The sequence below is a fragment of the Poecilia mexicana genome, unplaced genomic scaffold, assembly GCF_051168715.1.
Source record: "Poecilia mexicana isolate PSO_F unplaced genomic scaffold, ASM5116871v1 scaffold_7, whole genome shotgun sequence".
Taxonomy (NCBI): domain Eukaryota; kingdom Metazoa; phylum Chordata; class Actinopteri; order Cyprinodontiformes; family Poeciliidae; genus Poecilia; species Poecilia mexicana.
In genome coordinates, this window is record NW_028263376.1 from 7,540,752 (window position 1) to 7,568,301 (window position 27,550).

Sequence of the window (27,550 nt, forward strand, 5' to 3'; positions counted from 1 at the left end):
CAGTTCTAAAACACTCCCCCCCCCAAAAAAAAATACACACAACTTTCTGCATTTGGCACAATGTTCATGAAGAAAATATCTTGTTTTCAGAAGGAGCGCACTGCCAGATTCTAAATGATCTACTACACACACACTGATTCATCACATGGACAAGTTGTCACAAATGCACGCCCCTTCTCCAAGCTGTGGAAGATGAATGTGGTGTTATAGCAGTTGATGCTTTTCATGCCTGGATTTGCTCTTAAGTGTGTTAAAAATATAACACATTTGTTTTAAGAGTGGATAGACTCTTCATACCTGGACTAGATTATTCTCAACTAATAGCTGAATATTTAAAACCTAGTTTGTGATTTGTGAAACTTTTATTTGATTTGTGAGACTTCAATAAAGGGGGATTTCAGCCCGTTTTATGCATCTGGACCACATGTGAACTGAACTCCTCCTTCCCTGAAAGTTACACTTTTGCTGTTAGTTCCACCTTTAACATTCTATTTTCTCTCTTTTTTAATCTTCAGTGTAGCAAGATTTGGTCTTGGCATCAACTGAGATAATGCTTCCAACAGCTTAATATTCTCTTTGTTCTGGTTTATATTGAGATTTTATCTAATTATAATGACATTATCTCCTTATAATGAGATAGTCATCTCATTAAATTGCCATACAATCTCATTATATTGATATACTATCTCATTTTAATGCCCTGTAGTGCCGACCGGCAGAACTCCGGCACCGCTAACCCGTCGGCGTCATCATGTTCTTATGTCGTTCCTGCACCAGTCCACTAGGACACTACAGCCACCAGCCAGTGTTAAGAAAAGGATTAGTCTCATATTGTTCTATGTCAATAAACACAGGTGTAAATCTGTATGAATCATAGAACTAAAGGAAGAGAACCGGCAGACTTCATGTTCAAAGAAGGTGAGGCTAAGGTGATGTCATGAACTGACCATGTGAATATGATGAGTGCTGGTCAGTTATGACCGATGCAAAGTCTCAGGCAGCTTGGAGCTTGTGTGTGGAAGTTATTTCACCTTGATGTTTTATGGCAAATGGTTCAAGAGTCAAGGTTTGGCCATGCCAACATGCTTTGATGTAGTCAAAAGAATTTGATAACTTTTGACCTTTAGAGTGATTATGAAGCCTGCACCTCAAAAGCTGTAGGAGGATTTTGTTGATATACAATATGTAAAAGATACAATATGGTTGCTTTGATCCAAAATAGCTGACCTCTTGTGGGGTTTGGACCATGACTCCAAGAGACTGTTTTTTTTTTTTTTGTAGGTCCTGACAAGATACATAGGTGTACCAAATGTCATGATTGTCAATGGCTTGGGACTGATTTTTTTAAGGATTTCTAGTGGAGACTGTGGAAGAATTAGGGCATGCCCATCAAATATTGGACTGCAGTCCTATTGATTGAAAGTAGTGAGTTTGGCTGAAAACTCGGCTGAAATATGTGGAATTTAGAGCCAAACTTATGGCAACAGCCTGACATGGTGCCATGCCACCATGACCAGAGAAAACTCTTTGTGCTGTAAAGCAGGGTTGGATTGGCATAGAGGGCTATGTGACACCAAATGCCTCAAACTGCATCTTCTGGCTTCTGTTGCTCCAGTAAGACAGATTTCAAGAGACAGCACAGGACTACCCGACTGACTATAAAGAGTGCAGATTGGAAAAACCCACTCCATAAAGCCTAGGCAACCAAAACAAACTAAATCTGTGGCGCCAAAGCTCAACCTGTTTAATCCTTTCTGTAATTCATAGAACTAAAGAAAGTTCTTTGAATGGGTCTGGTCTCTCCACCAGCTATGAGAAGTCAGATGATAAACTCATAGCAGCTTAAGCGACGTTAGCATTGTTTTATTTTTCTAACTTCAAAATGTTTTTTCTTGCTATGGGAGTTGAATATTATTTACATAGCACTTTAACCATTAACAATTGAGATTTTGTCTATAGAATTTGACTGAATGACCCAGGAGACACCAAGGGGGCCCAAAGATCATGCAGTTTCCCCTCCTTTAAAGCCAGAGACTTGCTATCTGTCATCTGACGCAAGATCATCTTGGTTAGATCAAGGGGGGTGAGAGATGGAGCTTTCCAAGAAAAACAGTGACTTCCACTCAAGGAGAATTTAAGTATACAGTTAAAAAAATGCAAATGGGCTAGTAATGTATAGAGTTTGACTCTAAGTTTTAAACATCAAACCCTCAAACTGTTACTGAGTTGTGTCTCCATCTGATGAAAGGTCGACACTGAGCATCATAAGTGATCAGAGTTACATGCTTATCACCACATTTGTGTTTATATTCTTACCTTGACTACCTGCACTATTTTGGAGTTGGTAAGCCATACATGTGTACATTGACGAACAACAATAAATTCTCATTCTAATTCTATAATGTAAGCCAAATGTTCTCGAAAACTGCACACCGCCGTTAACGCATGTTTAAACAACAGGCTGTAATCCCGTCTCTACTGACATTATTCTCTCCACCGCACCCCATCCGCCCAGTGCTGGATGCCTCTTTAAATACTGACATGACGTCACAGACTGGGCAGGGGAAGTCCCAACCATGATAGGCCTGCATCTTTTCTTTACACCTGCAGGGGGCAGTAGAATCAGCCCTCTGTCCGTGGTGCTGAAAGCAGAATCGGCTCTGTCCAGGGTGCTGGAAGGCTCATGGGGCCTGGACCTCATCCGTGGACACCACTGGAGAATTCAAAGTTTTGTGCTGTGTTCAGGTGCTTTGCTTTTGTAGTTTTTTTTTTGTTTGTTTTTTTTTTTTGCGTGGAACACCGTTACTGAGGGGCGACAGTCCGCCTCCCTAGATATGTCAAGGCGGAGGGGGAGGGGAGGATTGTAGTGTGAGTAAGGTAAGGCTTTGGTTCACCAACAAAGAGCTTTTTTATTCTCTGTTCTTATCTGCACTCTAACAGTAGAGATAATGTTGGATTTCATAACGTGCAGGGTGGAGGTGACACTGAACGGGATCGTACGCTTTCTGCCCAGTTTTGTTTTTGAGAGCCGACAAGGCTCGATCCAAATATGCGTACGGACATTGCTTTCAAAAGCTTTTTATTATTGGATGGTCTTTATGCTCTGCTTACTGTTTTGGTCTAAACACAAACCGCGGGGGGGAAAAAATAAAAGTACAAAACTGTAAAACAAAAAAAAGCTGCGGTTGATATATGTGTTCAGAATGACAGATTAGCAGAGGGAAAGGCCTGCGCAGGCCTTCACGTCTCTGTTGTCAACGCACTGAACGCCTTCACTCTGCATGTGCGTTCTCATGTTTCCTTTTGTGTCACAGCGCATCAGGCAGCAGGCTGCCCGCAGTTAGGTGCCGTCAAGCAGCCGCTTTTTATCCAACTGCACTTAGAATGGTTTTGTTTTTCATCTATTGTCGATTCTGGGGAAATTCAGCTTTTTTTTTATTTGTCATGTTTTTTATTATTATTATTATTATTATTATTATTATTATTATTATTATTATTATTATTATTATTATTATTATATTTTTACGTTTTTCTTCTCCTTTGATTTGATTACATAATAATTGTTGAGCTGCTTATCAACCCAATTCCTGTCGCAAGTTTTTACTCCTCCGTTTTGTCCCAGCCACATTTTTTTGAATTCGTAAACAAACCATTTGGTAACGTTGTACTTTAAACACGATATTCTCCCATATAATTTACTGTATGTAATTTACTAAATACCTTAAATCACACAAAACTGTGTAGCGGGTGCTTGTCACTTCAGCTCTAACTTCGCAGATTTACCGTTTTGTGGCTGACTTTGTAATAAAAAGAGCAGGTCGCTCAAAGTTACATTGATATGTCAGATGTCATAAAAGTTCACCTCCACAAAGCTACAATAAGATTTTTATTTTGTCGTATATATCCATATGTTCTAGGGAGAATGTGTTAGGATCCTGTGTTGCTTTGAGGTTTGTTTATTCTGTATTCTTTAGTTTCTTTTTATTTGATCCCTCTAACAAAAACAGCACTTATTTCTGTTTTGCTTTAGTTCAGTCCTTCCTTAGTAATTCTAGTTTATTATGTTTACTTCTTGTGTAGTTATTCTTTGTTACTCTAGTTTAAACATGTTTATTATTACTAGTTATTCTTTAGCGTTAGATTCATTTCCAACTCCTTGTGTACTCTCCTTCACCCCCTGTACCACTTTCTCACTCTCTCTCTCTCCTCAGTCTGTCTTCTGCTCTCTCCCCTCACACCTGCAGTCAGTTAGCTAATCAGGCCAGGTCCAACTTTCCTTTACAGGCCTCCATTATCTTACACGCTTATCCCTAGTGAGGTCATGAGAGGTTCTGGGGTCTTCAGAGGTCAACAGGAGTGAGACGGGATCACACTACAGGTTGCCAGTCCATCACAGGGCAATGGACACAGAGACAGACAGGACAAACAACCATGCACACACACACACCTAAGGAGAATTTAGAGAGACCATTTAACCTGACAGTCATGTTTTTGGACTGTGGGAGGAAGCCGGAGTACCCGGAGAGATCCAACGCATGCACAGGTAGAACAAACAGAAAGACCCCTGGCCAGGAATCGAACCCAGGACCTTCTTGCTGCAAGGCCACAGCTCCCAGCCAAGGTCCATTGTATTCACTCTCCCAGTACTTATACGCCTCCTCTCACTCCTTGCCAGTTCCTCTCGTCTACTCCCACTATATCCTGTTGTTCTTCCCCTCTTCTCTCTGCTGTCTTTCCCTTTGATTTATTGTTTTTTGTCCTTCTCTGGATTCCATGCTTTCTTTTGATTTTTATGAGTTTTTTTGTTCTTTAATTTTTCATTAAATCTTCAGCATAGCTTGACGTTTCCATTTGGGTCCATCCACTAACATTATCATGACAACACGGGGATCTCAATCACATCTCTATAGAAGTTCTTGAGCAACTGAGCAGGGAGTTCAACCATTTTCAGTTTCCTGAGGATGAAGAGTCTATGTCGGGCCTTCATCACCACTAAAGACTTGTTCACCGACCAGGTCACATCCAAGGTGATGTGGATGCCCAGGAATGTGATATTGTCCTCACACTGCACCACCTCTCCTTGAATTGTAACAGGTGGGTGTGCTGTCCTCCTGCATCTCCTGTAGTCCACTATGACCTTGTTGGTCTTGCTGGTGTTGAGTACCAGATTGTTCAGTGAACACCACTGGGACAGGTGGTGGATCTCTTTTCTGTACAGGGTCTCATCATGGTTTGTTACTAGACCTACTGCAGTAATATCATCTGAACCCTGCTGGAGCAGTGGATGGCTGCACAGTTGTGGGTGAGTATTGTAAAAAGAACCGGGCTAAGCACACAGCCCTGTGGTGTGCCTGTATTCAGGACCAGGGTGGAGGATGTTCAACCCCCTGTTGTCACCACCTGAGACAGGTTGTTGAGGAAGTCCCTGATCCAAAGGCAAATTGCTGTTTAAAGTCCCAGATTATGGAGCTTCACTGTCAGCTTTCCCAGGATGATGGTGTTAAATGGTGAACTGAAGTTCAGCATAAGTGTCAGGATGCTGCAAGTGTCTAAGAGCAATGGAGTATGCCCTACTCTGTGGCAAACTGGTGCCTGTCGTGACTAGCAGGAAGGCTATCCCTAATGTGTTTTAGGACGATCTTCTCACATCGTCTTGTAACGATTGGGGTTAGGGTGACCGGGCGGTAGTCATTCAAGCAGGTCACAACAGATTCTACTACTGGCACACAAAGGTGGAGCAATTATGGAAGACAGGGACAGCTGAAAACTGCAGATTGAACATGTCTAAAAAGAAGACCCCTGCCAACGGGTCGGCACATGACCTCAGAGTCCTCCCCAACATTTTGTCAGGCCCTGGGACTTTGTTGGGGTTAATGCTCTTCAGAGAAGAAGTCAACTGGTTGAGCTGCAGGGTCAGGGGCCGAAGCTGCTCCGGGTGTAAAAGAGCATTTTAATGAAGGAGTTTTATCTGTAGATTAGTGGCCTTTATGCCTATACAGTGCTATCAACATAGGTATACAGAGGTATGCCTATACAATACATCATGTTAGACATGACACCTGTATGCAGTTTTGAAATATTTAATTATAACTTCAAAGAGAATTATGCCGATTTGAAGCTGATAAATATGTTTGTAGAAGTATTTTTATTTGATTTCTAAATATTTCTTAAATATTAACTTGGCATTAACACTGGCATTTCCCAGTGTTGAAATGAACAGTGAAATCTGTGATTATTTTAGTTGATGGTCCAATGTGCAAGAAAAGAAAAGAATCAAACGCGTAGCATTTCTTAAGGTTTACTAGAAAATGTTGCTTTTTAAAGGCAGCAAATCAGAGTCTGCTCTTTAGCATGTGGCTTCTGTTTTTATTTGTTATATTTAAAGTTACCTATGAGATCAATTAGCCAAACTTGTTCTCTTTTTTGGATCACTCTGACCTCATCGAACCCAGTAAAGTTTGTATTTTCATTCAGAAAGGCAGAATGTAGTTTGCTCTTCTTTATCCGAGTTGATTTCCTATTTTGTGTCCAACTCTAGGCATAAATGAGTTCAAAGCTAGATGAAAGTAAGTGACAAAGCAATTTTTTTGTTGTTGTTTTTTTCCCCTCCCTGTCCGTTTTCTCCGTCTGCCTGTCTGGCCATCTCTCCTGTGTCTGTTTGACAACGATTTACCCTCTAAATCGTTCCTCCATGCTGCGTTGTCTGTCTGTTGTAAACCTTTCACCCAATCCTCTGTCACATAGATGAGTCAAGACACAGAGACAAGAACACGAGCTCGTTCTAAAGCCATCCGGGGTGAGTGTGAGCACCGACAAGCCTGCATGCAGAAACGAGAACAGAAAGTGAGATTTGATTCCCAAAGATCTGATCTCCTCACTCTGTCTCACTTCTCATTCATGTTCTAAAAACCCAGTCATGTCAAGAGTGTTAGAAAGCTGAGAAACCAGCACATTGTACCAGATATTTTCTTCTGTTCATTTTTGGTTCATTAAATTAATCATTCGTCCTTCCAGCAAATCAAAAATGATAAATAAGTGGATTGCTGACACCAACAAAGCTCCAAAAATGATAAAGTTGTGATAAAGTTCAAATTTTCTTTTGACTTATTTCAGAAAGTGAAACTTATGTAGCATACAGATTCATGACGCAGAGAAAAATATTGAGATCCTTTATATCTCAGAATTTTGATGATTGTGGCTTACGGACAATTAGGAATTTGAATTTTAACAGCAGACCAATGAAAAGGATGTTTTAAACATAAGTGTCAGGCTTTTGAAGAGTGTGTTTACTAATGTGCTCTCAGTATTTGGTTGGGACTGTATTTGCCCTGCTGGAAAATAAAAATCAGCATCTTCACAGAGGTTGTGAGCAAAATACAAAATGGCGTGGCAGGAAACAGTGATAATCATATTTTCCAGATTCTTGTCTTACTCTACTGGCTTCCCATACATTTACAGAAATGGTGAAATCACTATTTAACCAGGTGAAATAGTGATTTTAGTTTGTGCTTCTCCTACACAAAATTTTAGAATGCTAACATTTTCTGTTTTAGCATTCTATGTTTTTTTTTTTTTTGTCTACAAATGAAATGAGAAACATTATTGTATTCTCTGTGAATCTCCTTCAAATTCTTGAATGGATTTTATTTGACAGTCATCGTAAGGTTGTGATCATCCACGTTAGGTGCTGCACCTTTTGGTATTACACTTTTTTCCTTCCACTCAACTTTCTATGAAAATATTATTTCTTTTAGCATATATACTAATATATGAGACACTGAATTTTGGGTTTTGTTTTCTACAAGATATATTCATCAAAATTATATAGACTTGAACATATCCCAAATAAAGACATGAATATATCCCATTCTATGTAAATTGAATTATTTTACTTTCTGAAATGAGAAAAAAAATCAACATTTTTAACAACATAAAAAATTTGTTTAGATTGAAAGAAAAAAAATCCCCCCATTGGTTTTCAGTCATATATGTAATAAGAGTGTATCTTGACACATGGATTTAATCTATTCTGACACAAGACATACAACGTGAGATATTTGTTTGTGTTAATGCGGTGAACTCTATTCTCTGTCAGCAGAACAAGTTGGACAAGCAATGAAGCTGGAAATGAGGTAAAGTATTCTTGTCCTAATTGGCTCTCAAATCAAACAACGTGACGCGTTTGAAATGTAGGTTTTTCTTGGTTTGTGCCAGCAGCAGCTGTCCCACCCCTGGATGTGATGGCAAAGGTCACGTCAGTGGAAGATATTCGAGACACAGAAGGTGGGACTCAGCAGAAACGATAAGCAAACATTTGACAGCAGGACGTATCATCAACAATATAAACGTTTCGTAGTATTTAAAAACTGCCTGACGATTTACGTCTGTAGATGATGGACTTTCTGTTTTTGTTGGGTAAACAGAGGGAAAGGACATCCATATTATGAGTTTTGGGTGCTGAAATATTTGTTGACCCAAAACGTTTCCTGTACTCAAGAGGAAAACGTTTTTTTTTCCTCAGCTCCTTTTAGGGTGACATTGTTTTGCTGATGAATAGCCCACAGGCTCCTTGCTGTTGTGAACTGGCCTATTTCATGAGGTCGTCCTTCCAGCATCTCTGAAACGTTTCTAAGCAGTATAATTTTGTTATTTCAACTTTATTCACACAAGTAAATAGATCTAATTTACAAGAGAGATTTGGAAATTTCCTCTGTTTCATCGTATGCAGAAAGCACCTCCCTCAGGCCTTCATCCACTAGTTTTCTTTGTCCCATGAATTCCTACAGACACACTGGGTGAATTAAAATGTGGAGATGATAATAGAAAACTTTTATCAGCTTTGTTGTGAAAGTAACTTTCTCCACAGTTATGACACTGCTCCGTTATCAGCGTGCTTGCATCATTTCAGCTTTAACCACATATTTTATTTGACTAAACATTCATTTCCAGTCAAATTAACACACCATATAGTTCGCTGCCCGAGTTCGATGCAACATTACAATTCTTTTGTTTTGTCCATCTTGCTCTCAGTGCGTTGGGCTGCCCAATTGTAAAGAAAAGGAAGCTCCAGGAGGCCGAAATCGAAGAGAACCCGCTGTCGCCCAGGAAGAGGATCCAGCCCGCCAAACAGGCTGACGAGGACAGTGACATGGCAGAAGAGGAGGAGCAGAATGAAGAAGACGGAGAAGAAAAAGATGGCATCAAAGACAAAAAGAAAAAAGAAACAAAGAGCGAGATGGGAAAAGGTGTGTAACAAAATCTTTCACACGTTCCACCGACTGCTTTCAGCTCAGAAATGTGAAAGTGAATGTGAACAATTTTCATTGTTGCTTAGACCAACCGTGCAAATCTGTTGCCAGTCTTTTTACGTACGGATGCAGACAAGGTTACAAATGAACAACATGGCAGCTCTGACGGCTTTTTGTATACTTGGGTTCCACAGTTGAACGAACCTCGGTGACCACAGACAACCCAGAACAACCTTACCCTTCACCTGACGATAAGAGCAGAAGTATCACCTCAGAGACCGAGAACAAAGTAGAGACAGAGAACTTTAGCGAGGAGGTAACATGTGTGATAATCACAGAGGAAGAGGAGGTTCAGTCAGCATCCGCGTGCCTCCCACCAGAGCTCCCAGCAGAAGAAACAACCGTCCCCTGCCATGAAGAGACAAAAGACGAGGAAGAAGATAAAGCAAAAACAGCAAACCTAGAGGAGGAGGAGGAGGAGGAAGGTCAGAGGAATGTTGCAGAAGAGATGGAGATCAGAAGACAGGTGATCAGGCAGGAAAATTCTGATCACCAGTACTCAAGTGGAGATTACAAAAATCAGGCCAAAGAGTCAAAACCGATGGAGAATAATGAGACTGAAGAAGAGGAGGAGGAAGAGGAGGACGCAGAGGAGGAAGAGGAGGAGGAGGAAGAAGAAGAGGAGGAAGACTACGGAGCAGTGAGACAAGTTGAGACAGTTTTCATTCAGGAATCTGAAGCGACTGTGTCACTCAGGGAAGAACAGTGCGACACCCTCAGGGCCGAGGAAGAAGCAGCAGAGGAGAAGCAGAGCAGCAAAGCCGGAGAAGTGGAGCAAGAAGAAGAAGAAGAAGACGAGGAGGAAGAAGATGAAGATGACGATGAAGAAGAAGGAAACTCAAGCAAGGCCTCTCCGAGCACCGTCATCATTGAAGTTCACGCAGAGGAGGAGGAGCACGAGGAGGACGAGGAGGAAGAGGAAGACGACGAGGAACTGGAGGAGGAGGAGGAGGAGGAGGAGGAGGAAGACAGGGGAGAGGAACTGGATCGCGTCTCCGAGGGATCAGGCGTCACGGACGACTCTGAAAACTGGGACATGACTCGAGGGAATCTGGGGCTGCTGGAGCAGGCCATCGCTCTGAAGGCAGAGGAGGTCCAGGGCGGTCAGGAGAGCAGCAGTTCTGTTGACTACCAGCCGAGCAACGCCTCCATGAAGAACTCCGACGGTTCTGCTGGAGTCCGCCGCTCCACCCACTGTAGCAAAGGTACACTGTCTGCCAATGAAGGTGGCCCTAGAACCGTCAAAAAGATAACCGTGTGCTTAAACATTATTGTTTCAATCAAATCAAAGCAGCTTGTACTGTTAAATGACATCAGTCAGTCCTGCAACTTTCTGTGATTTATCATGTAAATTCAGTAAAATCAACAAAGCCCTGCATTTCTATTTTTTTTTTTTTTTTTTGCACTGAAGCATAGTTATGAGTTTATTGTAGATTTTTGGCAAAAATGGTGAAAAATATTGGATCCAAGTGACTGTTTACTCCCACCCGCAGGTGGATGTTTCTCTTACTTCTGCTAAACATCTGCCTCAGCCTTATGTTATCTATAATCCATAACGACACAGCGAGTAATAAAATGTCCTATTTCCCATCTTACAAAAGTGCAAATATTTCAAAATTAGAACCACAAACATGTTGATTTTTATTGCAAAGAATTCCCACAGACAGTTGCAAAATCCTGGAGGGACTGAAAAGATATTTGATATCATTTAATTTTAAGAATTTGTTTATATTTCAACAGTTCATTGACGGGTTTTAGCAGTAGATCCTGGGACCACCGGCCCTGTAAGAACATTCATGATCTTGATTTGGCTCAAAATTAAATTGAGCTCGACACCCCTGACACAGGGCAATTAATGTGTTATTGCAATTAATGTGACACAGATTTGACTTTTTGATTCTAAAGCATTAATGTTGAAGAAATTAGGCTTGTGTCAAACTGTGCGACGTAGAATCTTATCAGAAAAATGCAACACATATGGATTGTTTCGTCTCTCCCATGTTGGACTTAAGAAAAAATCATGTTCCCGTAATCAGTTAAAATACAAGCAAAATTTACTTTTTTTTCTTAAGCTTCTTGTGTTTTGATGACATTTAATTAAGCTTCTTCACTTTTTTTCAGAAAAGAAGGAAGTAAAGTGTCCAACTCCAGGCTGTGACGGAACAGGCCACATCACTGGGTTGTATCCTCACCACCGCAGTCTTTCTGGATGTCCACACAAAGACAGAATACCTCCAGAGAGTGAGTTCATCACCCAGTGGTTCCCAAACCTTTCACCCTACGGCTGCTGTTGGTGGAAGTTAAACAATTTCCCTCATAGAACAATAAAAGGAGGGTATGAAAACTCAGACGGATGAACCAAACAGCTGTTTCATGCTATTTTAAAAGAATCCATTTTATCACTTCAAAAATTTACTGAATTCAGTGTGAAATTGTAAAGCTACCAACTTGACATTTCACAACCCTCAATGCATCTCTGATCACAATTTTGGGAACAACTGCAATAAGCTGAAGATGGCGCAGACATTTTAGACGAGAAGAAAAGGGTTTCTGTCAGAAGTCTTCACTAGCACTTGTAACATAATCAGTTCAACTAACACTACTACTGAAGACAAACTAATACTGTTGTACCAAACTGCTTTCTTCAGCTCAGTCACTGTGTGTGCTCGTAGTACACTAAATATACTGACCTTACTTCTGCTGTCTGTAGTTTTGGCCATGCACGAAAATGTCTTGAAGTGTCCCACTCCCGGCTGCACCGGCCAAGGTCATGTGAACAGTAACCGCAACACACACCGCAGGTTGTTAAAGCACACACACACACACGCACACGCACACACACACACACACACACACAAAGGCATGCACACAGCAGGTCATTTTATGCTGTAGTATAATTTCTCTTTATTATTTTCAATATAGCATGAGGACTGATTTTTAAAGATACATTTAGAAATTTTGAAAATTAAGACAAACTAACGTCTTCTAATAGAACTAACACACGTTTGATCAAATCATCTAAGATTAAAAAAGAAAAATCTCAATGTTTGTTTTGCTAATTAAAAATTCATGTTTGGATCTTCAACCCCTTCCAGCCTGTCCGGCTGCCCCATAGCAGCAGCAGCTAAACTGAACAAGAACCAGGACAAGCAAGTTCATCTACAAGCTGCAGCCAGCGAGCCAACTTCAAACTCTGACAGAGTGCTAAGGCAAGACAGGAAACGAAGTTTGGTTTCCTCTTCACCTCCACGCAAGTCCACGTCTGCTGATGCATTTTGGTCGAACCTGTGGTTTTTCTTGCAGGCCAATGTGTTTTGTGAAACAGCTGGAGATCCCTCAGTATGGCAGCTACCGCCCCAACACAGTGACAACCACACCTCGAGCTAACCTTGCCAAGGAGCTGGAGAAATACTCCAAGGTTTCTTTTGACTATGCAAGCTTTGATGTGCAAGTGTTTGGGAAGCGTATGATTGTTCCAAAGACGCCCGACGCCACCGACACATCAACTAAAGTCTTCAAATGTAAGTCTCACTCCTGCTCTAGATTTTGCCACAAAACAAGTGTTGAATGTTTATTACGGGTTCTGTGGTGGCGCAGGGGTGACGCGGCCGTCACAGGTTTGAGTCCCAGCCTGATGGCCTTCGCTGCATAAAGCGTCATGTTTTTTGTACCAGTTGGAGAAATGATATTGCACACAACACAATAAACACCCATTTTGAGCTTGATGTAATTTGATTCACAATTCAAAAAACTTTATTCTACCCAGCAAGTGAACATTAAAGCAAAAAAAAAAAAAAAAGGCACAAACAATTAAGTCCATTTAAATTCAGGTAAGAAGAGTAAGCATCTAAAATGTGCAAAGTTAAGACATTGTTATACTGCAGGTTATGTACAAATTATTGCACAGAAACTATGTTTTGGACAACAGGCAGAACAAGATCACTTCTGTTTAATCAACTATCATGCTGACACCAGTGTCACCAGTGTCACCAGTGTCCTCATGGACCCACTGACCTGATTGTTTTGGTGGTGACAGTTAAAGGGTTAATAAAATTATCATTCGTTAGTCAAAATAAACAATATTTATGAATGCTGAATAGTCGTTCCTTACAAAACTAAAAGTTCTCTTTTCAGAAATGTTGTGAAAATCAGTAACGCAATTTCTGGTATGGCAAAGAGCAAGAGCTGTGGCGTTGATATGCATAAACTCTCAGGCCACCTTTCTCCCCAGTCCTCCCAGTCCGCCCCACCTGAGCCCAATCCTCCGACCAACTGATAAACATAGTCCCTCCTGCATGTCCCTGGGCGTCCTTCCCCAAGACACTTCCACTGGCTGCTCTTGATGTGGAGGAGCACCTGCTGGAAAACTGGGCTTCTCAGTTTCTCTGCCTTAAGGGAGAGCCCAGACACCCTGGAGGAAACTCATTACAGTCTCGTTTTTTAGGTTGCTGCCTAGAGCTCGTGAGCATAGATGAGGGTGGAACATATTAATTGGTAAATGAGAGCTCACATAATTGAAGACGCCACATCAATCAATCTATTGACCTATTGCCTACTTGGGCAGGACGCCATTCACGACCTGCAGAGAGCACGACACTCTTTTCTAGCTCAAGGTCTTGAAATTAGAGGTACTGATTTTCATGCCGGCCGTTAAACATTCAGCTGCATGCTGAAAGCTGGAGATCATAGTCAGATGAAGCCAACAGAACTACATCATTTGCAAAAAAAAAAAAAAACAATACTGAGGCTACCAAAATGGCTTCATAACTTTTCATTTGTTTGTTATCTCACTAGCATTTTATGATTCTTAGACATTATTTTGAAGTGGCTTTCATTTGTCCTTTTCTGTTACAAAGTATTTATTTATTTGCACACAGCTAAACCATTTTCCAAGGCACCCTCGCCAAGCCATGGTACATCAGGAGGTTTAGCCAAGAACACCCCATCCTCCAGTGGATGGGGTGCAGAGGACGCAGAGGCAGCCCATATGGCGGCAACAGCAATCCTCAACCTGTCCACCCGCTGCTGGGAGAGACCAGAAACCTGCAGCACTAAACTCCTGGAGCCTTGCACCAAGGTACACATATCTGTTGTGTGGCTCAAAGCCAGTTTAGGATGTGAACATTGGCTTTTCCAGTTACGCCCGACATCTGCGCCACACTTCACTCTCACCATTTATTTTAACACTGCAGGAGGTCGCGATTGAGGTGGATGAGAATGGCACCTTAGACCTGAGCATGAAAAAAACCAAGAGAGACGACATACAGTCTGCAGAGGCTGCATGTTCTTTGCCTTCCTCCTCTCAGCTTGTGGATGCCACGTTGTCTCAGGACCATCCTCAGTCAGATTGGGAAGGTCCACTAGATTTCACCAAACCCACTGAAGACAAGGAGGAAGACCATGAAGAGGTAATGAATTTTGCCACTTACAGTACATCTCTGTACAAAACAAAAGCTCAAGGAAAAGAAGAAATATCAGAGCCTCATGCCCGTAGTAACTGTATATGCATTAAAACAATTTTAAAGTTGAAAACAGAATTCTGATTGGATAAACTTTTCCAGGAGTGTCTTAGCCATTTGTGCTCTATTTTTACTTCTGTCTAGATGGAATACACAGCTCCTTCATATACATCATCAGATGATGAGGAAGAGAACCAAGAAAACTCGGAGGACCGGAAATACCCCGGTGAAGTCACTACCAGCAGTTTTAAAGTCAAGTTTCAGCCCAAAGACAACAAAAAAGAAGTCATTGTGTAAGTTCAAGAACTTCCCATTTTAAAACTCATACAAATAGGGCATGTGACACACAGGTGATCTTCAGTTCAGTATTTGACAATAGCTACCAAGTAGTGTCAGACCTAAATCAAGAGTTAAGTATTATATTTATTTTCAAACAGCAGTGTGAATATGAAATGCTGACTCAATTAGCTGGTTTGCTGAAGAATCTGAAGAGATGGAGAAAGACTTGTTGATGAATTAAAACTAGCAGAAATATTAAAATACAGTTTTTAATTAAATCTGTCAAAGATTTAATTAAAAGTAACAGGATCTACAGTGAGATTTGTAGCTGAAAAGCTCAAAGTGATCCAGGATTAGTTGAACATGTTGGCCTGAATATGTTGTAATTTTTATTTTAACTGAGAAATTGCTGTTTGCGATACACCAAAACTCATAATTACTTCAAAAATGTACATCTTTTGTTATAATATTTGACAATATTTTATTAAAGTTGATAGAAACTAAACAACCTACATTATTATTACTGTATTGTTTTTACATCTAAAAGAAATACTTCTAAGATAAAGCCTACTGTTACAACTAATCATGGATTCCTTTAAGAGTAATTTCTGGTGCAATGCCATTTTACGCCAAAAGATGGCAGTAGTGGCGCACAAGAGAGACTGACTTCCAAGCCTTTTACAGAAGAAGATCAGTGTAAACATATCTACTGGCTGAACAGTCGTCAGTATCACAGCAAAGCCACTGCTAAAGAATCTGATTCCTGTTTTCACAGAATAGAGAGACTCTTTTACACGTATCTGCCGTCACATGTGCAACGTAATTGTTACACACATAACTCAACCTCATGATAGATGCTGACTGCAAGAAATCTTTTGAAGATTTTGTTTTGTGTGATTTCATTTGAGTTCATTTTGGTTCATGTATATAGTATATAGTGACAACATGTCATCTTTCAACACCAGCAGCCTCTCAACTTGCTTTAGAAAAAAGAAAAGAAAATCAAGTGAATCAATTTATACATCCATTTCAGTTGATGCTAGATATATAAAAAAAATGTGCTCAAGTTTAGCTTATAATTTAAATTGGCCAAGTAGCCTTCTATTTAAGAAAACCCAGCAGCTATCATAGAGTCAGTGACTCGCAGCCTTCACTCAGCATGTGATATCAGTGGACTGTTTGCAACAACTCCTTAGTGCATGCTCAGTAAAGCATGCCTGTAGCAACAGGAAGAAACCTGCAGCAGAACCTGGCTCAGGTCTAATCCATGATTATTATTTTCTTTGATTTAGATGTCCGACACCAGGCTGTGATGGCAGTGGGCACATCACTGGCAATTATGCATCACATCGAAGGTAAGAACTTGAGTGTGTATTACGAAAGTGTTATTTATTTTTTTATCATGTTAAGCCATTCATTTGTCGGTATATTTGTTAATTTAACTGACAAATAAATGACTGAATGCTGAGGCTATAGTTATGAAGTTACCTTCGCTTTTTCCTCATAAATTACTGACTATGAATATAAATATATAAAATTCTACATATGTGTGATTGGCGGTCTTGTAAATTTCTATAAATTTATTTTATAAAGTTATCAAAGATTAAGTACATTTAACATGAGGCTGATAATAATTGTCAAGTAAATTCAACATGCTTCTTGGGCTATTTTCAAAATATTTGTAACAAAATTTTTTATTTCAGAAATGTTATTAATAAGAATCTCCTCATCCTCTTATAGCAGCTTCTTCACACGTGTACAAAATTGTTGGCACCACTTTGTGACCTTAAAGCCCACAATGGTCCCTGAAATAATTTAAAACTGATAAAAGTAATACATAGCATTTACGGAAATCAACCAATGAAAATCCAGCATTGCTTTTGAAATGTGGTTGAATACAATAATTTTAAAAAGCAAACAAATGAAGCAGGCTTGGACAAAAAATGATACCTGTAACTTAATATTTTGTTGAGCAACCTTTTGAGACAATCACTGCAATGAAATAATGTATGCATCTGTTAATAAGACTTCTGTACCTGTCCACAGGTATTTTGGTCCACTACTAGTGAACAAACTCCTCCAGCTGTCTTAAGTTTGAAGGGCGAATTTCTTCAAAAGGCCTCTTTCAGCTCCTTCTATGTTCAATACATTTAGAGAGACTTTTTTGCCCATGTGGGATGTATATTCCACTTTTTCACCATAGTCTGAATAGCCTAACTCAGTTCTTTTCCATGAAAAGGGCTATATAAAGAATAAATGGATAAAATGACAAGACTGCATATGAAAATGTGTTAATCTATAAATTCTGCACATGTGGGTCGCTTTGGGGATATAAACAGTTCACACAGCAGTCTCACTGCAGTTGGGTGCAATTACTAATATGAATGACCATGCAGAAAAAAAATTGGACTTCAGCAAAATATTGGAATTGAGCACAAAGGTTTTATGTTTTGAGGCTTGATGCGATTTTTACCATTATTAATATGATTACTATCGGCCATAGCAGTAGTTGATTGGCTAGTTTAAGCATCAGGTCTACCGATGATCTGAGTTGGTGTTTCAGTGTTTTAACTGACCTGAAAACACAAAACTCTACATGTTATGGTTGTCAAAGTCAAGCTGACCTACTTCTTCTCTCTCTCGTTAATTTACTTTTTAAATTCAAACTTTTTCCTGACATTGTTATCTTGTTGTAGTATTGACAATTAGTACCAAAGCACTGTCTCTTTTCTTATAAATATTACACATACATTTAAGACTTAGTGCATTAGCAGCTCGACAGCTAAAGCCAGTGGTCATTGACGGTGAGCAGCTTTTTGCCCTCCAGCAGGGAGCCTGTTAAGTTTATTTCTAAGTTATTTCTTTTTTATTTTTCATTGTACTTTACATCCTGATACTGTTGTTCATTATTAATGTCCATATTGTCCGGTTGTGAAAGCAGTGTCTTCCTTGGTTCTATAATCATTACATTTTTTACATTTTCCAACAAATTGACCCACTTGCAATCTCAGTTTATATGTGAGCTTTTTCATCACAGATATCTCCTCCATAATGCACAGCCATTGCTCCACAGTTGGTCCCTCTTTATATCATAATCTTGTGATGGTTTTCTGACTTATTTGTACCAGATATTTGTCTTCTTTTTGTAGTATGTCATGTGTCAGACACACCAAGTAGATTGTCCTACATGTTCTGTGTATTCCATATCCTATTGTTTTTTTATTTTATTTTTATGTTCTTTAAGTTCCTTTTTCCATTTTTCTTTAATGTAGTAGATGTTTTCCTGCCTACCATCAGTCCCTACGGTGCTGAAATTACTCTACATTTTTTCTCCTCGTATCTTTCTGAAATCTCTCAATTTTACTTATGCTGGTTTGATATCTCTTATCTGTAGATATCAATATTGATCTTAGTTGTCTAGTCCAAATTTTGTCTTTTAGTTATTAAAGCTTAAACCCTTAATTATAAACACAAAGCCCAAGTAAACCAACTCAAGCTCCTGGTTTCTTTCTCTAATTTATAATTATTAGTTTCAATTGTAGTTTTAGTTTTTAAATCCAACTAATCACTTAGCTTATTTATACCAGTACTCCTTTGTGGGCTATTAATTTTCTTACTTCCATATCCTTTCTCCCAATTTTCGGATTTTTCCATTTTGAAACATATTCATCAGTGGCACCTAAGCCACAAACATTCACGTCCACTTCTTCTCACATGATGGGAAGAAGGTTTGATCTAACCCTGTTTCTCAAGCGGTAAAATGAGATTCTTGTCCATCTATGATACACTCGATAACTGTAGTGTCATCTGAGCATTTCTGTAGATGACAGAAGTGGGACTTGTGCTGGAAGTTTATGTACAGAGTGCAAAGGAATGGTGAGAGTACAGAGCCCTGTGGTGCTCCTGTGTTGCTGATCACCTGGTTAGACACACAGACCTTCAGCGGTCTAATGATCTGTTGTCTGTTTATCGTTCAGCCATAGATCCTGTGTCTTCTGGAGTTTCTGACAAAGCAGATTACCCTGAATTGTGTTAACCGCACTGGAGAAATCAAAGAACATGATCCTCACAGTGCTGCCTGCTTTGTCCAGATGACAGAGGGTTTGTTGAGGCAGATGTATGACAGCATCTTCAACTCCTTGGCAATAATAACCAAACTGCAGGGAGTCCTGGTATGTGCTTGTATGCAAGAGGGTTAACAGGAGTCTCTCCAGGACCTTTATTATCTGGGGTGTCAGGGCAACGAGTCTGTAGTCATTAATGACTGATGGGTGAGTCGGAACCGGAACCAAGCGGGATGTCTTCCACAACAACAGAACCTTCCGTTGGGCCAAACTGCTGCAGAATCTCACAGAGCTGCTCTGCACATGCCTTCAGGACTCTGGGGCTGACTGCATCCGGACCTGCAGCCTTGTTCTGGTTCAGTCTCTCCAGCCGCCTCTTCACCAGACTTCTAGGTACAGAAAAGTTGGAGGTGGAGGCAAAGGGAGCAGCAGCATCTTCTGATGTGGTCGAAGACAAACTTGTAGAAGCAGGAAAGTCCATGACTGAGGTGGAAGACAGAGCGTCTGAAAGCTGTGGGTCAAAGCAGGGTGGGATGAGCTTGTTCCAGAACTGAACCTATTGAACAATGTGTTGAGCTCATTTGCTGTGTCCAGACTTTCATCTGTCTGATCCTCCGTTTGCTTGAAGCCTGTGATCTTCTTCACCCCTGACCACACATCTGTGATGTTGCTCCTGTGGTTGTCATAGCAGCGACTTTAGGCTCTCTACTCCTACTTTTTTTGTAATTTTTGTGTTCTGGGCTCTTTGTTTACCGTTCATGTTAACCTTCTCTTCAATTTGAAGGATTGAAGGATGTTTGTTGTCTTATCAGCTGTAACACCAGTGTCCTGACAGTTTTGTCCACATGTCTAATTTGTGATTTGAAGATTATGTCAACTACAGAAGAAACACTGTGGCATCATTTGGTCCCTGTGTTTTCTATCTAATCTAGGCAGTTTGTGAGTTTTTTTATTTGAAATTTGAACGAACCTTTTCAGGAGTAAACGACATCGTTTACACTGCACATGGTGATTCTTTTTTTTTTTCCTAACAATTACACTGCTCAGGTAGATAATGCATCAGATCTCTTCTTATGGGTGCAGCCCAGTTCTGACTTGACTTCCGTTCTGGTTGAGCTTGTGTTCTAGCTCTTTCCATCTGTTCTAACTTCTGTTTTCTGACTCTCTCCTACTTTTTCAGTCTGTCAGGCTGTCCTCTTGCTGATAAATCACTTCGGACCCTCATGGCTGCCCACACAGCTGAACTGAAGTATGTGCGTTTTATTGAGTTAATTGTTTCCTGACTAAACCTCAACAAGTTTTACTGAAAGCTCTGCAGCTACGGCTTGGTCCATTTTCTCATCTCCATGCTTCAATTCGATTAAAACATCAAAACATCAAATATGGGTGGTGGATATCTAGTTGGAAGCATACAATAGTAACTAATAGGTGCATAGTGAGGAAAATAAAAATGTAAAAATGTGTGCTGAAAACCTGCCTACATGTGTCTCAGGTGTCCGACTCCAGGCTGTGATGGATCGGGTCACATCACTGGAAACTATGCGTCGCACAGGAGGTGGGAGCTCCTCACATTTGCATTTTGATCCGTATAAGTAAAGTAATGAGACCTAATGAGACGACGTCTTAATAATAATGAATAATAATAATAATTGTACTTTAACTATTTGGCATCTGTACCTTACAAAAGTGTTAAATTTTGACGTGTGACTTTGCCAGTTTGTCTGGATGTCCACGGGCCAAGAAAGGAGGAGTCAAATCAGCACCTTCCAGGGACGACAAGGAAGAATCTGAGCTGCTGAGGTAAGTGACTGTATCTTAGTGTCACTCCTGTTTCTGTTTCTGTTTTCTATTAGACTAGCAGTTCATCAATAATGCTGGGAGGGCATTTTAAAGCACTCTTAAAATATCAGTAGACAGAGCCGTTAGGTTGTCTTGAAGGCTGATTATCCTGAAACATACCAAGCCAAGACTCTGTCTTGGCTAAGACATTATTATATTGTTTTAACACAATAGAATCTTAAATTCTACTGTGTTAATACTACAGGAAAGAAAAGCTTTAATGCTGTTAGGACATTTTTTTCAAACAAGAAGTTAGGGACAGGCAAAAATAAAACATTCAACTAATGCAAACATTTAAAAACAATCTAGGATTAAATAAGAACTCTAAGGGTTAAATAGAAGGCAGCTGATCATTTCTTCTTGTTCATGGAAAAGGCTTTTCAGTTCTCGTCATGGGTTTGAAGTATCAGTCAGAACAGTCACATTCATAGATATGAATACTTCTTCTGGTCCATTGTTGAGGTTCAGTGCTAGCATGCTTGTTTTGGTCTTATTATGTGTTAGGGCTGTGCTGTAAATGTTGGAATTATGAAATCTGATGACACTGAACCTCCTTTCTTATTGTTTATTTTGACATAGATGGCTCATAATGTCTTCCCTGTCACAAATAGGCTCTTTTCTCTCTTCAAACCAGTATCCCTTGTTCATGAGATGTACATGGACTGCTAAGTTTTGCTCAATAATGTGTTGGACTATTTGTGTGTAGATGCTGTTTAGTTTCTCCCTACACTGGACTACATGTAACACACCACTAAGCTTTTGTTTGGGTGTTTTTTTTTACTTCGGTTGCACCTGTTTCTGTCAATTTGCCGGCCTCTGGATGGGGCTTTGAGTGAGCTTCAGACAGTGGATGGAATGTTATGGTTAGGTAAGGTTGTTTCCTGAAATGATTAACATTACATTGACAATTAAACATTAGCAAACAGCTGATGATTTTTGCACGATTGTGCTGTCCACACTTTATAGCTGGGCAAAAAAAAGCAGCTTGTAAAGTTTCTGCAGAGCGTCTGCCTCAACAGAACACACTGTAGAGTCAAACTCACCCGTGTAGAGCCTTTTCACTTCCACCGCCACAGGTAGCAGTGAGGTTCATGACTGGTGAGGTACGATTCCTCTGGGGTCGGTTGTACAAATCCAGAATGCAATATAGAAGCCAATCATCCAGCCAACGACCCTCTGAATGGTCTTAACAACCCCCTGAAGCATCACCCTGTATGCAACAGTGCAGCTGCCGAACCACAGTGTGATGCTGTATGTCAGCAGGCCATCAATGGATAATAGCAGCTTGGAATTCAGTTTGTGCTTCTTGAGGATTCTCAGGAAGTGTAGCTGCTGCTGAGCCTCGATGATCACTGCTGTGATGTAGTCAGTCCAGGAGATGAGGATGCTAAGAAACCTGAAGGTGTGGACCCTCTCAGAGTGCCTGGGTCGGTGCTGAGCTTCCTGAAGTTCATGGTGGCCTCCTTGGTTTTCTTGGGGTCCAGAGTGAGGTTACTCTCTGAACACTCTCTCCGCCTCATCACCCTGTGAGAGGAGTCCGATCACCGTGGTGTCGTCAGCAAATTAACGATGCGGTTGTTGTCGTGGGCCGGACAGTCATTTGTGTCAGGATAGAGACAACATACAATAAGCTATTTTAAATAATAATCAGATCAAACTGCAAAGGCCGTAGTTTTTGTGCAACTCTAAAACATTTTACCTTACCGACATGCATTCACCAAAAAATGTATTGAATGGGACATGAAGAAAGCATTTAGTCAAATTAGGATTTCTGCTTATCTGCAGGTGTCCAGTTCCAGGCTGTGACAGTCTTGGACACATCAGTGGAAAGTATGCTACCCACCGTAGTGCCTATGGCTGTCCCCTTGCAGCAAAGCGACAGAGGGAAGGTCTACTAAATGGCACTCCTTTCTCTTGGAAGGCCTTTAAGACCGAAGGCCCGACCTGCCCGACACCAGGCTGTGACGGTTCTGGTCATGCTAATGGCAGTTTCTTGACACACCGCAGGTATCCTGCTTTTTGTAGAAAATGTTGGTTTTGGTGTCTTGCCCAAGTACATTTGGATGTGTGGAGTGGTTGGATGTTGAACACTATACTTTATTGACCGATGTAGATTTTAAAGAATTATGCTTGTAACTATTGTAATGGCACAAAAGTGAAACAGTTTACAAACGTACTCATCAGGAAGTCGAGATTTCTGCAGTATTTACAACTTTTAAAAAATGCATTTTGATTTTTAAACTGGTCTGTTAGTACCACAGTTTTTTGTTGTTGTTTTTTTTTTTTGCTTTCTCAATGTCATATCCCACAAAACCATACAGGAATCAGCAAGCGGGCATTTCAGTGAAAATTAGAATTTTCCATTACAGTGTGACAAAAAATGATCTTAAACTAAAATGATGAAATTTAACTATGCAGTGGATGTGACAGGTGCACACTGATGCAATAATTTGGCAAAGTAATTTCTTCTCTCCTTGAGACTTCAAAATCTGTTGAGCTATAAAAATCATGACAACAATCTGCTTTAGTCTCTCAGGTTGTCCGAGAGCTCCAGCCAGCAAGAAGAAAGTCAAGCTTCCTGGAGACGAATATATAACAGCAAAGTTCAGAGCAAGCGACGGTAAGACAAACACAGCAATGATGTTTGCCATGGATTTACACTGTTTTGTTTAGATTATTTTAGGCATAATCAGAAAAAAAACATTCATATTTCTATTACTAGTCTATTTGCCTTTTATTTTTTCATTCTGAGTCTCGTTCCTGTGCTCTTCGGTAAATAAACTGCAATTATCGTGGTCAGCGATGTGTAGAGTATAAAATGAGTTAGTTTATGACACACAGATGACACCCACTGGAGCGTTAAGTACAGTCACAGAACAAACCAAAGCGGGGATGTGCCACAGCTTTCTGCAGCTGAATGAGAACAAAACTGAAGAAATTATTTTATGGCTAAAGGAGGAAAACAATCGAGAGTCAGAACATACTGCCGACTCAGCAGTGCTGAGCTGGCCCAAAATCTGGGTACAGTGATGAACTCTCAGAGACACAAAGGGATTAATTAAATAAAATACCGACCAACAAACTGACTCTTAGAAACAAAAACAAATATACTCATAATGAATCAACTAAAAAAAGAAGCAAATTAATGAAATAAAATGATCAAAATTTTAAGATTTAAACAAAAACAAATAGAGAAATGGCTCCTGTAACAAAAGTCATACAAATTGGAATTAATAATCCTGGAAAAATAAGTAGTTTGGAAATCTTAACAGCTCTGTAATGACAATTTCTACTTTTCTTTAGTGCTTCAAATGAGACGTGAAGCCAGTCCTTTACCCACTTCCTTTCTGTCCTCCTGCATTCCCCCCGATGACTTGACTGTTGTCATCAAATCAATTCAATCCAGAACATCAATTTGGGAGCAGCTGGAGATTAAACGCGTCCCAAACCTCTGCGTGTATACCCTCGCGAAATCAATACCAAAACATGCAGCTCCAGCCCAGGAAGGAAGGAAGCTATTACTGTAACACGTGACAGGCAGATATAATATGTTTACACACTGTATGTGATTCTGTCCACCAGTTCTGGATAATGATGAAGATATCAAGCAGCTGAACAAGGACATCAGTGACCTGAATGAGTCCAACGCAGAGATGGAGGCCGACATGATGAATTTGCACACTCAGGTGAGATTAATGCGAGTTCTGTGATTTTCGGACGTAATCAGATCGCTCTGCAGTAGCCGAGAGCAGAGAGACGGTTGACCACTTTTTGCCACTGTGTGGAAACAATTATCACAGTGAGAACGTTGCAGATTTAAAGAGAAATAGAAATAAGTCAGTCACTGTCATTGATGGTTAGGGTTAGATATTTTAAGCCTGTGTGGATTTATTCTAAGAAGAATAAAGTTTATTAATTAAAGAGGCATTTTATCTGCCTCTTTAATTAGACTCAACGTAAGCAGCTTTGGAAACGTGTCTATTACAGAACCAGGGTTGAACATTTGAAATCTGTCTTTTGCCTAACCCAATGCAGAACTTTTGTCTTTCTGCTACAGATTTCTTCAATGGAGAAGAACCTAAAGAACATGGAGGAGGAAAATAAACAGATAGAGGAGAAGAATGAAGCTCTGTTCTTGGAGCTATCTGGTCTGAGTCAGGTATTAATTCGCAGCCTGGCCAACATCCGCCTGCCTACCATGGTGAGTCGTGTCAAGGTCAAACGATAAAGGAATAAAACAAGCAAATTCCTGTCATTTTCTTTTCTTTTTGTGTATAAAACAAGTAATTCAGATTACTCTTCCTCTCTGGTGTTCAGAGGGTTATTAATGAAACAGAGGTTGTTGTTTTTTTTAATCAGGGTGTAAAAATGTAGAAATTTCTATCCAAGCACGTAATTCTTAATTAATGAAAACAATTAGGGCCTGACTTACCTGGCTGTCTGTGTTTTTCCTTCTATCTCTTTTAGCTAGCTGCAAAGCTAAAGGAAATGACATGTTACGAAACGCCCTCAAAGCTAAGGGTAGAGGATATGACACACTAGGGAACGCCCTCTTTAGGTCCTAGCTTAGTTAGAGGCTAACAAAGGAAATGAAAAACTTTTGTTTGATGCCATTTTGTCCTGCTAACTCCTAAAGGTAGCATGAGAAATGGACCAGCTGTATTTCGGTATTAATAAATGCAATTCATGAATTCAACTCACCGACTCTGCTTCAACCTCACACATCGAGGACTCAGCACGGAGAGCAGATCAATTCTCCACACTGACTCTCCAAATCAACTGCACACATTTATGAATTGATCCTGATCACTAATCTTGACTTCTGAACTCGTGTTCTCAGCAGGAACCAGTGTCCGAGCAGAACTTCGATAATTATGTGGAGACTCTGACGTACATGTTCACCAATAAAGACTGCTACCAAAACCCCGACACCCGGGCCCTGCTGGAGTCCATCAGCCAAGCGGTAAAAGGCATAGAGGTATGATGCAAGACGACGACGAAACAAGCAGCTGCCACATTTCTTCTGAGTTCTTACATATTGTATGTGATCATTCTTCTTACTCGGTTATTTAATAACTCCACTAGTTTGTTTGTTTTTTTTAAGCATGTTGTTGGATGACGTATGAGCCAGAACAGACGACTGCATGTCGAGTGTGTGTCACCGCGCTGGCATCCAAAGGTTACTTTAAGTCAGGAAGACAAAGTGCATAACCAGGAAATGTGTGCAGAACAAAATAATAAAAAAAAAAGAGCAGAAAATAGCCTGAGCTTAAGTGACTCTTAGTTATTACCATATCCCAAGAAATCTGATAGTACTCTACATTAGAATAGTGTTGTTGCACCTCCAATACCTAGTTTGTAGGTTTATTTTGCTATTGTTGTGTAACTATTTGTGTCCTGTGCAATTGTTAGTTGAATAACTAACTACTCATATTTGCTGCATTTCTAGCTATTTATTATTATTATTATTATTATTATTATTATTATTATTTATCTGCTTTTTAAGTTATTCCAAAAATCCGAATTTAAAATATTCCAACACAATAAGAGACAAATGGTTGTTTCCTTCGTGGCTGAACAAAGAGGAAATATTTTAAGATATCAACTATGAATTATTTTCTATATCTTATTGTTTATTTATGTACTGGGATCTTTTTATGTGCAAAAATTTTGTAACTACAAGTTTTTAAATAATTTTGTAAAGATTTTGTGCTTCTGTACTTTTTGCTTTTTATTTCCCCAAACTATTTTGAATACACTGCTATACAGTAAAGAAAAGGAGGCGGAGTTGTGCATATTTGGTATTTATTTGGTTATAAAAAAAAAGTGATGGTGAATATTTATTTTTTATTGTCTATGTGCTAATGATGGTTGTAAATTGATTAGCCTTTACCTTCATCTTGAAATAAAAGTAAAGCTACCATAAATCTGTTGTAGTCTTCAGGTATTCTGACACCATTGCTCTTTGTTTAAGCGACGCACCAGAAAGCTCCACGGTACAAACACAATGTCTACTGTATTAAACATTAAAACACTGTGCCTATGGAAAAAAGTGCCATCCTCTTTAATGTTTTACTTTGCTTTTACAAATCAAAAATAATTTGACTTTTTTGTTCAATTCCTCCACCTCTTTTTAGTTTGAAAGTAACAAAAAAAACTGACTTCTGCAAAAGAATGGAATATCATGTAAGTATTTAACATAAAATAAGTGACTGCATGAATAGTCGCTCTTTGAAGTCAGTATTTAAGTCTGTGCTGTGACTGAAGCACAAGTTTGCTCATCCAGACACAACAGTTTTACTTTTTCTTCCTTGCGAAACTGCTGAAGCTCTGTCAGGTTGTGTGGGGATCGCCCGGGAACAGGGCTTTTCAAGTCCATGACAATATTTAGCTCTCTCACTTTTACTTTAATAGGAAGAGTCTGAAACGGGAGGGAGGTGCTGAGCATTACCGCCGGACGACAGCTCTGTGTGAGAGAGCCGAGAGCAGAGGGGGCGACACTGCAGAGCAGATGGCTGCAAAAACGAAAGGATGCCTTTATTTCTTACCATCTTCAACATGGAGCCTATAAAACCACACAATTGGGGTGCAGTGGTGACGC

At 40.0% G+C, this 27,550-nt stretch overlaps 1 protein-coding gene across 1 annotated transcript; it reads left to right on the forward strand.

Annotated features, from left to right (window-relative positions):
- Positions 1-6,406: 6,406 nt before the first annotated feature.
- On the forward strand, positions 6,407-27,001 carry LOC106928335 (myelin transcription factor 1-like). Its single transcript, XM_088006968.1, has 21 exons — positions 6,407-6,796; positions 8,096-8,132; positions 8,218-8,283; positions 9,031-9,245; positions 9,443-10,513; positions 11,430-11,549; positions 12,019-12,109; positions 12,404-12,517; positions 12,612-12,829; positions 14,186-14,385; positions 14,501-14,716; positions 14,912-15,060; positions 16,339-16,401; positions 20,291-20,359; positions 20,603-20,665; positions 20,827-20,910; positions 22,735-22,956; positions 23,478-23,569; positions 24,532-24,635; positions 25,007-25,150; positions 25,793-27,001. Exons 1-21 carry the CDS (start codon positions 6,745-6,747, stop codon positions 25,931-25,933), a joined length of 3,531 nt encoding a protein of 1,176 aa, XP_087863094.1. The 5' UTR covers positions 6,407-6,744; the 3' UTR covers positions 25,934-27,001.
- Positions 27,002-27,550: the final 549 nt, after the last annotated feature.

Bases quoted from the DNA above. Each gene is read 5' to 3' on its own strand.
- LOC106928335 (XM_088006968.1), top strand. From the start codon at position 6,745: ATGAGTCAAGACACAGAGACAAGAACACGAGCTCGTTCTAAAGCCATC. The intron at 12,110-12,403 runs GTTGTTAAAGCA...AACCCCTTCCAG, and splicing joins AACCGCAACACACACCGCAG to CCTGTCCGGCTGCCCCATAG. The intron at 14,386-14,500 runs GTACACATATCT...TTAACACTGCAG, and splicing joins TCCTGGAGCCTTGCACCAAG to GAGGTCGCGATTGAGGTGGA.